At 34.9% G+C, this 16,821-nt stretch overlaps 1 protein-coding gene across 4 annotated transcripts in view; it reads left to right on the forward strand.

Moving 5' to 3' along the window:
- LOC145279696 (uncharacterized) overlaps window positions 1-16,821 on the forward strand; it is a 615,039-nt gene that overhangs the window by 92,462 nt on the left and 505,756 nt on the right. For all 4 annotated transcript variants that reach the window (XM_080130975.1, XM_080130976.1, XM_080130974.1 and 1 more), the window contains 2 exons: window positions 5,304-5,472; window positions 16,014-16,122. In XM_080130975.1, the coding sequence (XP_079987101.1) occupies window positions 5,374-5,472; window positions 16,014-16,122 (208 nt within the window). In that variant the 5' untranslated portion in view covers window positions 5,304-5,373. The remainder of the gene's footprint in view (window positions 1-5,303; window positions 5,473-16,013; window positions 16,123-16,821) is intronic.

The following is a 16,821-nucleotide window of genomic DNA, read 5'->3' on the forward strand; positions in this document are numbered from 1 at the left end:
AAACTTTGCCGAGATTGAACGCAAAACAGTAAGGTTTGATGAATAAAAAACAAAAACGATTTGCTATTTCAATTAACGAGTTCATTTAAATATTTAGATAATATAATAATGTAAAAAACGTCGTCTGTAAAAAATAAAGATGTTGCTAAAAAGTAAGTTTTTCGAAAAAAATTTCTCTGGTCTCCCTGCACCATACGAAAAAAATGTTTTTTTTTTTTGATGATCGTGTCAAAAGATTGCAACACGATATGTTTTCTTTAACTTTTAGAAAAGAGACAAAAAATCATGAATGAGTACATTACCCCCCCCCCAAAAAAAAAAAAAAAAATTACACGAAAATATAAAACTAGGAAATGCATTTTTCGGCAGAAAATCTGGAACTTTTTGTTTAGCTATAATTACGAAAGTAATGAAATGTTTTTTATAATGCCTGAACTTATTATCATCAAAATCCGCCCCTCAGAGTGTTCTTTCTTCAGTGTTTATAAATATCCAGAAATTTGCGTGCGTGATGTAGTTCTTATTTTACTACTCTGTTCACTATGAATTTATGATTTTTTAGCAAAGGAAAAAAGTTGGATTCATAGTGTAGATTTTTCAGTCAAATTTGCTAATGTTTGTTAATATTGGAATTATTCGGCAAAAATTGGAATTTATAACAAAAGTAGTGGAATTTTCCTAAATATCCATTGCTAAAAATATGTTTTTTTTTTTCGAAAAAACATTCCCTGGATCCCCTGTACCACCCATAAAAAAGTATTGGGACTGTTCGGCAAAAATTGCAGTGGTGTTGATTTACAAATATGCTGATAAAAAATCTTAAAAATATAGACACTTCTGCTGTTTATCTTTCTTTGGTTTTCATTTTTGAAGAGTTCGATGCTGGACAAATGGAGACAATCACAAACATTTCTCTGGAAATTGACGTAATCTTTTTGTAAGTAAACTGTTCGGTGTTTTAATTTAAGTCGAAATTTTAATTAATTACGAAAACTTTTTAAAAAAATAATAATCTATATGTATAAAATAGTAGCGCTCGTGTATGTATGTATGTATGTGTGTGTGTGTGTATGTGTGTGCGTGTGTGTGTGTCTATTTGTACAACTCTCTTACAGTCCACACTGCTGCACCGATCATGACCAAACCTGGCATGATTATGTTCTCCGACCTAGGGATGGTGCACTCCATTTTTCAAGGTGAAGGTCATATTTGGTGCTGTTTTTATAACATCCATTTATTGCAAGGGTGCACGCGAAGCAGGTACCCGAGCATACAGCAAAGTCCCGCGCGAAATGTAGGCATCTTTACTGGTAATAAAATAAAATAAAATAAGGATTCGTTAAAAAATTCATTTAATTCAATAAATGATTTATGTTGTTTTTCTGTTTGGATTTAACGGAAACTTCTGCAAATGTTCCATAAATTTTGTGATTGTCGCCCTTTGCCACGAATCGAACTCTTCAAAACATGAAAATCAAAGAAAGCTAAAATGCAAAAGTACCAAAATATGTAAACCCCTATTTCCATATTTTAAACGATAATACTGTATTCTTAATCCTTTATTAACGTTTCCAGGGAGTCGTGACGGTGACAGTGGTCTAGTTATTAACAACGCGGACTGACGACCTGGAAGTCCCAAATTCGAATACAGTTCATTCCACAAAAATAATTTTCGCTGGTTCTTCCTGTATCCCCGATGTCTTTCTAGAAAGAATTCTGACGATGTTGGGGAAACCAATGCCAACAATAAAATCTTCGAATTCATACGATATGATGATGAACATTTCCATACACATCCATTTCAGTAGTTTTAATTTTGTGTTTAAAAAATCTCACAGATATTATGATTTTAAGCAGATGCAAAGCCTATTATTTGGTTGACCAAAAATTCTTTCGTGTTTTTAGGAAGGAAGAATCCAACCTCAAGTTTACTTTATGCAATTCATTTTCCACGCCCAATTCCGAAATCTTGTGCGATCTTTCTAGCTGGCGAAGGGCAATCACTTGGTCACTGTTCACCGTCTATGGCTGGCCAGAGTGAGAAGCACCTCTCATTGGAAACCTTCCAAGCAATTTCTGCTATACGGTTCTCTAATAGCATTTTCCGGATACACACTGTATATTTTTATGTAAGTTTCTGTAGCTTTTTTTCATTTTCTCTAGTAAAAAAAAAACCCAAAACATCAGATGTTAGTCGTACTCTGTTTGCTCATCTATTGAAATTATCGAAATACAAATAAAAATGTAAGATACTCATCTGTCAGTAACCTTATTGTAACGTGGTACACGCTTACACCCAACACGTTGTAGCAGAGTACGTCGCAAAGAACATGAGACAAGCAATAATTGGCCCCTTTCTTTTTGTAATAACGGCGTTTATTTCCGGTTACTTTCCCGAATGAAATCCTTCTCTGTAAACTCTGCCCTCTTTTTTAGTCTTTTTCTTTTTCCCTACCGTGACGTCATTTCGCACACGGCTCAGCAATTGCATACAGCCGGTATACTCTGTCGCATTATTACGCAGTACACGCCTTTTACACATCTGTTGGATAAAGAAGTAATTTTTATGCATATATATGGAAAAAGAAAAAAATATTAAATTTATAATATATAAATATTCAATACAAAAAATTCTATATTATTCACGCATTATGCAGCACACACACACACACACACACACACACACACACACACACACACACACACACACACACACACACACATATATATATATAATTTTTATATCTACATCACACTAATATCATACATTATTCATTTTATTTATTGCGGACTATTATCCTCATCTTTTTAGTTGTTCTTTCATGACGCTTCGGCCAACTATTCCTCTGGCCTTTGTCAGGCCATTCCAGGTAAGCATTGTCTAAAGATAGCGATTAGAATCCTACCCAAAGTTGACCAAAGGCTTAGTTGGCCGAAAGTGATTAGACAACAACAACTATGGAAAGCAGTAATTGCTGAGGATGCAGTTAAGAGATTCAGAGTTCCTATTCCGTCGCAGTTACCACCTGACGAAGGCCAGAGGAATAGTGTGCTGAAACATCTTGAAACAACTAAAATGATGAGAATTATAGTCCGCAAAAAATAAATAAAAATGGATAAATAATACTCATCTCAATAAGCATTCCAATTAATTAAATATCATATATTATCTTACTAAAAACTAGACGAGTCGATGTCCATCAACAGCTACTCTCCTCAATGACAATGAACAAACCGACTCAACGCTTATAAAAGCTTCAAATTAGGCATGTATCAACACATCTGTGCAAGAACGCACACTCAGGTATCCGCGTGCAATAGCAAACATGTTGTGACCTGTGTTGTCATTTCCTTCCAATGATCTCATACGAGATCAGCAACTTTTATAGCTTGCTAGTCTCACAATATCACAATATTACATCTACTGGTGTTTTCAAGCATTCAAATGTTTCATGTTACTTTAACATGTACGATACGATACGATCTTCTAATCGTTAGTTTTCTATGAATTATTTTCGTACTTTTATATTAACAGTTCTCAGGAATACAATTTTTATATTTTCATGATTGTATATCAATTTAATTAAAGCGAAAAGTTTTAAAATCTCATAGATATCAGAGAAAATATGCCCAATAGATATAGTACGAACGTTAGATATCTGTTAATTTTTAAAAAATGCTTCTTTCTTAGAACCGCACGCCTGTGGAACTCTCTTTCGATTGCCTGCTTTCCAACAATTTGATTCTCTTCAAGTCCAACGTAAACAAGTTCTTAGTGAACCGTCCCCCTAAGTAATCCGATTTACAAAATTCCCACTACTTATGTTTACTACGCTATAATCACATTGACTAATGTATACCCACTAACACTTATCTTCGAGTGGCTTCCGGGCCTTGATAAGTGGTGATTTCTGTGTAAAAAAAAAATGCGATAACCGGGAGGTACTTAGTTCAAATAATAAGGTGAATTTATTTTTTCGAAAATAGCGCGATATACTGAAAAATCCGTGATATAAAATTCGATATGCATCATTTAAAAGCAATGATGCAGTTAAGCCGTGAAAGGAATCAGAAGATAATGAAAAACAAGTATAGTATATTTATCGGTTTGTACCTTTTTTACGCATTTGTCTATTTGTTTTTACTTAGTTGTCTGCCCCTTCTTCCCTTTCTCAACCATTCTCTATCTTCTTTGTCTGTTTTTCTGTTCATGCATCTACCTGTTTATATTACCCTGTCGTCCCGCCTCTTTCTCTATCATTGTCTGCCCCCCGCCTGATTGTCTACCTCTCTCTGTTTTAGTCTGTCCACATATTTCTGTATTTCTCCCTCTCTAGATCTCATTCTGATTTCTGCCCTCTTCTCTCAACCCTCTACGTGTGTGCAAGAAAATGCCTATGTATTTATAATTACAGGGTGTAACAATAAAATTTTTGCTTTAGAAAAAACAACATGATTCAATTTTCGTTTAATGAAAACAGGTTTGCTTTTTTTCTTGTTGCAGATCATCTACTAGTTAGCCAGTTGTATACAAATCCCAAGGGCGATAGGAGCCTCCTATCATGCCTGAAAAGTGACACAATGTTTAACAAGCGAGATCGGAGATGCGCCGCTTATGTTCTCTATCGATCCAAGTTATGACAACAGGACCATTGCCAGCACCCTTAAAATGCAAATCTGAATAACAGAGACGTGCCCAGTGTGCTGAAAACAAAGTTTCCGGTCGCGGTGATTGTCTTTGATGTGGTTTCAAATGTCACCTCATAGTTTCAAAGTCGGCTTGAAAGTCAACACCAAAGTGTACCTAGATGTATTGAAGAGTGTGGTGACCCCCTGATACAATCAGATATTTACTGGCAGACCTTGGTGTAGCAGCAGAACTCGACACCGGATCACAAGTCCAAAGAGATCCAAACTTGGCTTCAGAAGCAGTGCTACGACATTGTACCCTTCTCTGGCTAGCTCTCTCCTCCTCCAATCTGAACCCGCTGGAACACTTCGCTTGGTCATACGTCAAGAACATCACCAACATGACCTCCCACAACACCAAAATCAGCCTGATCGCTGCCATCCGCCAAATATTCGCCGAGCTGTAGCCGGCGCTGTGGAAAAGGCATGCTTCCAGCTCTGAACCCGAATCGAGGCGGTGTTTGAGGCTGAAGGCGGCTACATTGAATATAATCAAGTTACCTGAATTAATTTTTTTCAATAAAAGTTTTAAAATAAGGTCGTAGTTTTGTTTTTAAGGAGGCAATTTTATGTATATTAAAATTTAATCGTGAAACTTTCTTTTTCCATTCCAGTCCCAAGAGAAAAAGAGCTTGACATTAAGGCACCTTTTGCATTGACGTCACGTTTAGTCCGCTTCACACGATGCTTACAGTGGACATCAACAAAAGATCCATGGCAGGAGTTTCTCCTTTCTCGTCGACATTTCCAAAGAGATCAAACAGCAAAACAGAAATTAAAAGTGTTAGTAAATTTTACATTCCTTTCTAAAAATAAACAAAAGTAAACAAAAACATATTTTTTTTTTAAAAAAATTTTTTTTTTTTACACGGTGGTCACCACTTATCAAGACCCGGAAGCCACTCAGGGATAAGGGTTATTGCAAGTACAGTATGTTAGTGTGGAGATTTGATGAAGTGTTTACTTAAGGGGGGGGCGGTTCATTAGGAATTTGTTAACGTTGGACTTGAAGACATCCAAGTTGTAGTCAGGTGGGAAGCAGGCAGACGGAACAGAGTTCCATAGGCGTGCAGTTCTAAGAAAGAAGCTTTGTTCATGGAATCCACGTTTTGATTTAGGCACAGATAAAGAGTGGGGGAAATTTTTCACAGTGGATTCAGCTAGACGGGTGTTTTTCGTGAAAGATTGGCGAGAGGGGACCAGAGATTGGAGTTCAGACGAGCACCTGCCATGGAAATAACGATAAAACAAGGATAGGCTCGCAACGTCTCTTCTGTAGGAGAAAGGTTGCAGGGTAGAGAAAAAGGCATCCTCCACTAAGCCACAAAGTCTATTTTGTACTCTGACAAGGCAGGATAGGCTGTTTTTAGCAGCTCCCGCCCAGATATGGCAGCAGTATTCCATCCTTGGATGTATCTTAAAGACGGGCTTAGTTCTGATGACCTCAGAGGAAGATAAAATCTGGACAGTATAAAGAGATGTGTGCAAAACAGGAAACTTTGTTGGTATGGCCACGTTGAAAGAATGGATCAGAATTCTTGAGTTAATAGCTGTCGCAGTGAAACAATGGAGGAGTATTTTGGTTTGTAGACCCCCCCTCCCCTCCTCTCCTTTACAGAACAGGTTCAGTTCATAGGGAAAGCCCAAGGAAAACCTGGGAATAAGTGATAAGAATCGACTTGAGTGATAGAAGGAAAAATAAAGACCTCGCCAGAGATAGGTTAGTTTGCAAGTCAAGTTCTAAGAGCCGTAATGCTAGCATGTAAAAGGGGAGTTGAACCGAATATGATTATGATAGAGAGGGGAGGTGTAACTTCTTTTACATATTTAAAAAATATTTTTAAATAACTGTGTGCATACTCATTATTAAACAAAACTCAATAGCACTCATTCACACAATACCAATACAACTACTACGATAACATAATGATATAGGTCTAATCTATACGATACTACTACTACTACTACTACTACTACTACTACTACTACTACTACTAGTACCAGAGCATTACCAATATCATCCAAGTGAGGAGTCTATCTAACATGTGTATTTTTTTTTTTTTTACATAGGAGTTACCACTTATCAAGTTCCAAAGACCACTCGAGGATAAGGGTTAATGAGTGTACAGTAGCCAATGGGACAATATTGTAGTAATCGTTAGTAGTGAAAATTTGGTAAATTGGATTACTTAAGGGGATAGCTCATCAAGAATTTGTCTACGTTGGACTTGAAGGCTGCCAAATTGTAGTCAGCTGGAAAGCAGGCAAATGGAACAGAGTTCCACAGGCGAGCAGTTCTAAGAAAGAAGCTTTATTCATGGAATCTACGTTTAGGTTTCGACACAGATAAAGATTGGGGGAAATTATTGATAGTAGTTTGAGTTAGACAGGCGTTTTCCATGTGTATGCAGCATGTTGAGGCGTGGCTATCGAGAGTAAGATGAAGGTTGATGCACATGACAGCATAACGTCACTTCCTAATTAAGTTGTAAGTATAGACAGCTTCCGGTATTCAACCACGTGGTCATGCTAACAGGCATAAGAAAATATGGCTACCAATATGTGTTACCGATTGTCCGTGTATGATCTAAAGAGAAAGAACAATTCTCCATTCGGATAATAATTGCACATTTAGGATAATTTTAATCAAAATATCGTAAGTGAACTCATGTTTGAACTTTTATTTTTATCAGAGAAAGGTCGAATATTTCATTTATTTTTTTCTACTACAAAACAAACAATTTTTATATAATATTTTTCAGTCCATTCTTTTAATAATAAATAAAACTTTTCACTGAGTATTTCCAAATATTTTAAAGTTAGCATTTTTCACAGTAGTTTTTTTTTTTTTTTATGATTGGTGAATTTTCAATATTTTAGCACCGGGCGTAATTTATTTCTTTGAGATATGTTTAAAACTTTAATTTTTGTTTTTTATAACATTTTAACTGTAAATAATTTACATGACGAGTTTGTTTTACTATACACATACACTCGAAAAAGCTGTCAAAAAACAAATATCATCAAAGGCAAGATAAGTTACTCTTCTACCAAACATGCCGACATTTTTCTTTTTAAAATATATCGATAAACATTGTATGATTTTCGAAGTGATTACACGTTTAAAAGTAAGTAAAACCACTAAAAACCTTTCCAGATAGGTAGAAGAGTAACTCATCTTGCCCTTGATAACATTTATTTGGTATATATTTGACCTTTGATCACTTTTTCGAATCTATGTGTACAGTAATACAAATCCAAAATTTAATTTAACTTGAAAATAATATTTAAAATACACGTGCATACACTGCACAAGCACCCTTATTATTATCATCATAATAATAATAGTAATAATAATAAAAAAAACTGGTGTAGATGACATCAACTGGTGCCACACCAGCTAGTTGTGAAGGGTCAGGGAGGATGGAAAGACTAAGGTGGAAGAGTACTAACCAAATCTCCACAGGAAGTGTGCAGTTCAAATCTGGTACCTTGGGGAGGCATTTTGTCACCCAAACCCCAGGAAACACCAATGGCCGATGCCAACAAGAAATCAGTGATAATGGCTGTTGCGATAACATGCAATCATCTGCACAAGTGATTAAGAGGTGGAGAACACTGGAAATCTGGGAATGTTGTCACTTGGTCTCCAGGGAACACCACAGGTTACTGTCAGTGAGTGATCACTGATGATGGCCTATGAGACAACTAATACGCTACACATTTTGATGAAAAACATGGGGAAAAAAATGGACATAGAAGAACAAAACCAAAACTTGAAATATAATTTCTATATTTAAAGTAATAGTTATTTAAATATTTCAACATATAATCTTGTGGGAAAAATCCAGCTTCCCAATAAGGGGTACTCTGGATTCTGGATAGGAATAAAAATAATTTCAGTCATGAAAGATTTCTCCTCCACCGACCGAGGACAGAAAAGGTAAAGTGTAGCATCAAAGCAGATACTACACTGTAATCTTGTTCTGAAGGACAAAAATATTTGTTTAATGTTTCTTTAATTGTTTGTTCCCTAAATTCATAATTCAGTTTTATCAGTATTAACTTGTATATCGCTTTAAAATTACTTAATTTTACATAGATAATATTTATATTTTATATTGAATAAAGTTCAGTTTCAGTATTAATCGAACTGCACCATAAAGATGCACCAGTTGCATTGAATTTGTGTGTTGGGCGAAAAAAAAAATGCTGTTTCAAACTTCAGCTTGACAAACGAAAAATCTGTGTAAACTTTAAGCTTGACAGACCAACGAGTATTTCGTTTTACACTAAAGCTAGGCAGACCAACGAAAATGTTATTTTAAACTTAAGCTTAACAGATCAGTGAAAATGCTACTGAAAACTTAACTTAAACAAATCAACGTACTTGTTGTTTTTAACAAACCAACGAAAATGCTAAGTAAAACTTCATCTTGACAGACCAACCAAAATGTGGTTTAAAACTTAATTTTGACAGACTAACAAAAATGCTGTCTGAACTACAGATTGCGAGACCAACACAAAAAAATTCCGTTTTATACTTAAGTTTGACATCAGCGAAAATACTGTTTTAAACTTAAGTTTGACAGACGAACAATAATACTATTTCAAACGTAAGCTTGATAGATTAATGAAAATAAAATTTCAGGCTTAAAATCTACAGACCAACAAAGCTCGTTCAAACTTAAGCGTGACAAACCAAAGACTTAGATTTTAAAGCATAACTTGAATCAATCAATTCCATATCCATGACTCTTTTCACAACCAGGACCAAAGGTTAACACTTATGTAGAATTCAAAATATTAAAATTTATTGAAATAAAAATTAAACGTTTCCGTCCAACTGACCGATCTAGCGACCGATTAACAACAAAAATGGCAAGTTATTTTCAAAACAGGTGCATCTAAAACACAAGTTTTCTTTCTTCACTCCCGCCTGCATTCGCATTATGCTGTTTTTATATTTTGAGATGAGGATTTTATCATTTCTAAAGGAAAGTTATTATCTTAAACTTTTCTTCTTTACAAAATCTACACCCCAAACTGCTACACAGAAATGAAAAGTATTTGCAACTTTCATATTCTTTTCTAAAATAAGAAAAACATTTTCCCGACCATTTCCATACCAAACAATGGCATATTTCCACATATGTATTTGGAATCATACCTAACAGGGGAAAGTGAGGAATTGAGCAGTGCAGTGTCTATTTACATGGCATTTAAATTTCTGCAGATTAATACAGTGAGAGAAGCAGGAAACACGCAAGGAATTCCGAAGTTTAGCAGTCTGAGCGAAGAAACTATTAAGATAGAAAACCTTCCGTTATATAGAGACCTCATCAGTGAAGAGGTGTAATTTTGCTGCTTGTTGGGTTAGTCGGAAGTCTGTATGTCCAGGGGCAGCGCAAGTACTATGAGTTCAGTAGAGAACATCACACTAAAGTACTTGTAAAACAGGCACAGAGATGCAACATTACGGTGATGAAACAGAGATTAGAGTTTGATGACAGTGTGGGCCCTATTAGATTTGAGACTCGCACTGTCTAAGAGTGAGACACCACCGGCCTAGATGTGACAACGATTCTCTATGCATGAGCGAATGGTGGTAAAGATAAAGAATACTCTGTGGTGTAAGTAATTGTCTAGCGCAGTAAAGAGAATCCATTTTTTTGCAGCTTATTTGGCAATGTCTTCAATATATTTATTTCAATTCATGTTGCCTATGAATGTTAAATTTGTTAGTTTGAACGATGAGCTATAAGATATGGTGTTATTTGTTATAGCAATTGGTGGCTGAGAATACTCCTGAGGCACACCTGCATTAATATCATGTTATAAAATAAAATACGCACCTAGTGTGCTTGAAAGCCAAATCACAACGTAATATTAGGAAAATAAACAAATATTTTATTTGTTTGCAATTTATCACAAATATATTTCAGAGGTATGCTCCATCTTCAGTATGTTGTTTTGTTTGTTTCTTTTTGTCCTTTTCTTCTTCCTTGCCATGTTGTAACGTTAGAGAAAGAAGTCTGTTTGTAAAGAGCCGCGCGTTGTATCAAGCGGTTGTATTTTGAAATGTTTGAACTGTGCGTAGGCAACGCGAGAATAACGTCAAGGATGAGAGTTAATATAGAAACGATGTTTTAATTTGAATAAAATTAAATACGTATCTAGTGCGCTTGAAAGCCAAATCACAACGTAATATTAGGAAAATAAAGAAATATTTTACTTGTTTGCAATTTATCACGAATATATTTCAGAGGTATACCCCATCTTCAGTGTGTTGTTTTGTTTCTTTTTTCCTTTTCTTCTTCCTTGCCATATTGTAAATTTGGAGAAAGAAGTCTGTAAAGAGCCGCGCGTTGACCTTATTCTCGCGTTGCCTACGCACAGTTCAAACATTTCAAAATGCAACCGCTAGATACAACGCGCGGCTCTTTACAAACAGACTTTTTTTCTTCAACGTTACATGGTAAGGAAGAAGAAAAGAAAAAAAAACAAAGCAACGCATTGAAGATGGAGTATACCTCTGAAATATATTTGTGACAAATTGCAAAAATATTTGTTTATTTTTCTAATATTACGTTATGATTTGACTTTCAAGCGCACTAGATGCGTATTTTATTTTATTCAAATTAAAACAACGTTTCTATATGAACTCTCACCCTTGACGTTAATATCATGTTGTTTGGACGTATGATCAGTGAGGACTACCTGAAATTTTCTCTTGTCTAAGAAGGATCTGATGTTGTCAAGTATTAGTCCAGAAATGCTGTATGATTTAATTTTAATGAGAATCTCTTTCATGCCAAACCTTGTCAAAGACTTTGGATAGATCAAGAGCTACATATATTTCTGAATATGAATCAATTGAATAGGCTTGTTGAACGATAAAAATGTTTCAAACTTCAGTTCGACAGACCAAGGAAAATGCTGTTTCAGAACTTAAACTTTACAAGCAATGAAAACGTTGATCCAAAATTAAACCTGATAGACGAAGGAGAATGCTGTTTTAAACTAAATCATGGCAGACTAACTTAAGCCTAACGTAAAGAACTTATTGCTTTGCAAAGGATGTTTTTATTGCACGATTCCAATCTGAAAGTAAACACTCTACTGTTTGTTAGCAGCATCATGTTGGCATAATCTTGACAGACGTCGTCACATACCATCCTGATTAAGCATCATTCGTCTAAAGGCATCTCTATCTTTTTGGATTTTGTAATTTACCTTTTGCCAATTCTTCTATCTTTTAAATCGAAGCGATATTTTCAAAAATATACACTATTTTCTTCTCTACTAGGACTGGGTGCAACACAAAATCGTGCTTAAATCCCTGACAAACCCCCTTAGCAACAAAATAACATTCCTTTCACTGTTGAGGGTTCCTAAATGTCAGAAAGCTTTCTACTCTAATAGTTTCTTCCCTCGAACAGCTGGATTTTGGAACTCCCTTCCTGCTACCTGCTTCCCTGACTGTACTGATATGCAGAAGTTTAAATGTAATGTAAACCAACATCTTGTTAATCTTTTCTAGGCAGAGTCAAAAATAGTAGCCCTTTACGTACAAGTGGCGATGTGCGTTGTTAGGGGTGAACGTGAGTAAAAAAAAAAATGAGGGCGTGATCATTACAGAACGATATAAAAACATTCATGGCTCTGTAACGTTCAGTAATGGCTGTTAAAGCTTTTCACTTGATTATCTCGCTTAGTTTCAACCTCTTCACCAACATTGTTAAAGTCAAGAAAAATCAGAGGGGAAACAATTGCCATTGAGAAGAATTTCAAAGCCAGACGTAAATATTAAAAAAAAAAAGAAAAAAAAAATAGTAAGAAACTAAAAAAATGTCATTTTATTTGAAAAAAAAAAAACAAAACAAAAAAAAAACATTTTTTTTTTTGTTAACGGTTTGATTGTTTATTGATAATCGGATTAAGTCTCTCCCCTCCTTCCCATTCCTCTCTCTTCTCTTTTGACTCAAAGAACACAACCAGATGTTCCTAAGATGTGTCCAGTCAATCTGCGCGTTCAACGATGGAAACGCTATTTAAAGTCTATAATAGAAAGAACACACAAACTTATGGTAACTGAAACTTTCAGAAATCCCTTAATATGATTCTCCAGCTCAAGAAATTGATAGGATATAAAATGGGGGACAAACAAAAATAGATTGAGAAGGGAAAGCACGAATCTGGCCTCCATTCTTCATCATCATCATCATCATCATCTAGTATGAATCCGAAGATTCTATTGTTGCCATTGGTTTCCCCGATATTTTTTCTAGTCAGAATTATTTCTAGAGAGATATCGGACATTACGGGAGGGATTACGTGAAGGTTGCGAACATTCCAAGTGCAAACGATTTTTGTGGAACGAACTGGATTCGAACTTGGGACACCCAAGTTGTCAGTTCGCGTTGTTAACCACTGGACTACCATCACTACCTTCACCTCCATTAGAATGGTGTCAGAGTACTGTGATTTTGGGAAGACTTGTTATCACTCAAAAATAAAAACTAAAGAGACGTGTTATCATTTAGAACACAAGCGAACACCATCTAGCAGTTAGCAACCGCTGATAATGACTCATATGAAAGCTCCTAGTAACTAAATAATAATAATAATAATAATAATAATAATAATAATAATAATAATAATAATAATTAGCGGGACCTGTAGAAATTCCACAGGGGGACTCATTCATATGTAATATATTGATGTTGGTATTCTGTAGATGTTCAACGTAAATGGAGACGCTCTGATATTATTGTAGCTCTTTTGTTAAAACTGCAAAAGTATTTACTAAGCTAGCAGGGACGCCCGGCGTAGCTCGGTCGTAAAGTACGCTTAAATATGATTTTTTACTTCTTGCATATTTCGTATATATTATTATTATTATTAAAATTCTGTCGATTTTTATATATTATAAAGTTGCGATTAAAAAAAAATTATCCATATGATTGGATACATCAGTTTGAATCGAAACTGAAACCAAAACTTATGAAGTATTCTTGGTAAAAATATTTATTACAGAAATGGAAGTCCATAACAATTAAACGACAGTCACTCGGATGTAAGCGTGCCACACAAAATTAATAATACACACGCAATCCTATTAATATATAGATGTTGATGATAATAATGATGATGATGATAATAATGATGATGATGATTCACAATCAAGAGAAAGACTGAGACTATACAACAGACAGTAATTGAAATATTAAAAAACTCGATTTTATAAACTAATCCAAATGAGCTAACAACACTAACCGGCTAAATAGAAACTGTAACAGAAGCAAAAAAAAAAAAAAAAAAAAAAAAAGAAAAAAGCTAGAGGGACACCGCATAGAACCATGAAAACTGAAACCGTAAAATTGTAAATTAACAACCCCCTCTCCTCTAAAAATGAAGTCATCAACTGGCACCACGCCAAATAGTCAAGATGAGTTGAGGAAGGAGAGAAAGTACTACCCAGACCTCTTCTGAATGAGTGCGAAGAGAACAGGGATTTTGGGAGGCTGGTTGCCACCTAAATTCCAGTGAAGACTAATGGTCGCTATCAAGGAGAAGTCAATGATAAGTGGCTATTACGATAATTCAAATTTATTTGCAAAGGCTATCGAAAGAGAGGAAGAGTACTAGAAATCTGGTGGGACTTGTCACGAAAACTCTCGAGAACACCACCGGTTGTTGTTAGTGGTTAATCTTTGATGATGACTTGTGTGAGAACTGCTAGTGAGTACAAATATATATATATATATATAGCATTTTTAACCGCATATACACACTTATATATATATATATATATATATATATATATATAAGTGTGTATATGCGTCTAAAAATGCTATTTCAATGGAACTGACCAACCGATGAGGATTCTCATTGAACCTGAAGCGCAATCAAATGGCGGAAAACAAATGCCTTTCAGAGAGATACGTCTATTCAATATACGTGCTTATGGAATAAAATGCGATTTCAAGTTTAAGTATGGCAAGTGGGAAAGATTGTTTTCATAGAAATGCGTATACACGTCTAAAAATGTTATTCCAACGTAACCGTGATCAACCGACGAAAATAACGAGTAGCGGGAAACAAAATATTCCCAAACAGATGCGCCCAATCGATATATGCTCTTATCGATGAAAATGCTATTTTAAGTTTAAGTATGACAGGCGGGGAAAGATATTTTTTTTATAGAGGTGCGCATACGCGTTGTAAAATTCTATTTCAACGTAAGCGTAACCAACCGATGAGAATGTCGCACGGCGGGAAATAAAAGCCTCTCAAATAGATGCTACGACGCATCTGAAAAGAAATTCTGATTATAACGGATGACTGACCCACAACAAGAACCAAAAAAAACAAAAAAACAAAAATAAAAATAAACCCGGAGCGACAGTGATAAAGGACACACAAGAATTTTAATCCTCAAAGAAAAGAATCAAGGGACGCAAATCTGGAAATCGGAACTTTGTTTAGGTGACTTATTAATTTATATTTTAATACAATCTTTATTTCTTACTTTGTTTAATGTATTTTCGAGCTATCTTATGTTTTAGGCTGTATGACAGCAATATCAAACACAAGGGCACTAAAGTCATGTATAAAGGAGGAGGGTTTCCTCTTTCTAGGCTAGAAAATGTCTAATTCCTGCAAGTATGATAGTATCCTAGATCTATATAAACCCACCATTCGCCCATGTATGGAGTATTCTTTTTACATCTATCGTTATTTTCATGACAAGTGCTTGTCTGAGAGTCAATCTATGGTCCATCCCTTACCAAACTTTTACAAAAAACACTCGTCTCGCTACAACTGCTATCAACATTTTTATCCTCACACTCTATCTGTACCTAAATCTAAACGCAAATTCCACGAACAAAGTTTCTCACCTGGAACTGCCCGCCTGTTCCGCTGATCTGCTTTTAAGCTGATTACAATATGGTCGTCTAAAAGTCCAATATAAACAAGTTCTTGTTCAGTTTCTCGCCTAAACAATACATTTCCACCACTGACTATTAGTACGCTGTTGTCTCAGTGACTCATTAACCCTTATCCTCAAGTAGCCTTTGAGACTTGATAAATAATGGTATCTATAAAAGCAAAATCTGTGGGAAAGATGTTGCAGAGAAGAGAAAAGATCATCACCTACTAGATTACGAAGTCGGTTTTTGACATCAGCATTAACAAATGATAAACCCCATTTTTCCCGTCGAATTTTAGTTGCATACAAAACACGCTAATTCTTGTGCCGTTTTTGCTTCATTTTTCAAACGAATTTCTCAGGTTTTGAAATTTATCTTTTCTTTTAGGATATTATTTGGAAACACAAGAGGGAAAACCTGGCCTTGAAAAGACTTGAAAGAGATTTGCAGAGTGAATATAACACCGTAAAAAATATACAAAGACAATACGAAAATGGTATTTATCGTTCTTTCTCCACGCGTTATATATATATATATATATATATATATATATATATATATATATATATATGCCTTTTGTTTATTGATATTCATAGTAAAACCCTTTTTTCTATTTACTTAAAAAGAAAATACAACTTTGTTATATATGGGTCGTGGAATTGCATTAATCTACAAAAGATGTAACTAATTTGCATATTCGTTTAAATATTCATTTTAATTAATTTCTAATTAGTTTTTTTTTGTTTTCTTATGGGATGATCATCTTTAGTTAACTATTACGTGTAATTATATTCATGCAGATATTCTACATGCTTTTTACTTGCATATTATTTGCTCTCTCTCTCTCTCTATATATGTATGCGTGTATATATTTGTTTAATTTTTTTGCCTACTATCAGTTTTTGGTGTACGGACATGAAATTTCATATGCAGAGCATTCGAAACCATGCGAAATTTATATTTGGGTTTTAGCCTGGGGAAAATCGGCGCAAAAGTGTGAACATTAAAAAATGAAAGTTGCCAGGTGAAGGCCAAACATTACGAATATGCATACATAACGTAATAGCTATTGGTTCATGTTTTAATTTTTAGCCTTGCAGTAAACATGTCTTCATAGCTCAGGCATTAACGCCAAAAGAAAAAGTAAATCGTAAGCAAAACGTTTTGGTTTTGATTATTATCGGTGGTGGCGCAC

This window comes from Euprymna scolopes, chromosome 7, assembly GCF_053919585.1.
Source record: "Euprymna scolopes isolate OS-2025 chromosome 7, ASM5391958v1, whole genome shotgun sequence".
Classification (NCBI taxonomy): Eukaryota; Metazoa; Mollusca; class Cephalopoda; order Sepiida; family Sepiolidae; genus Euprymna; species Euprymna scolopes.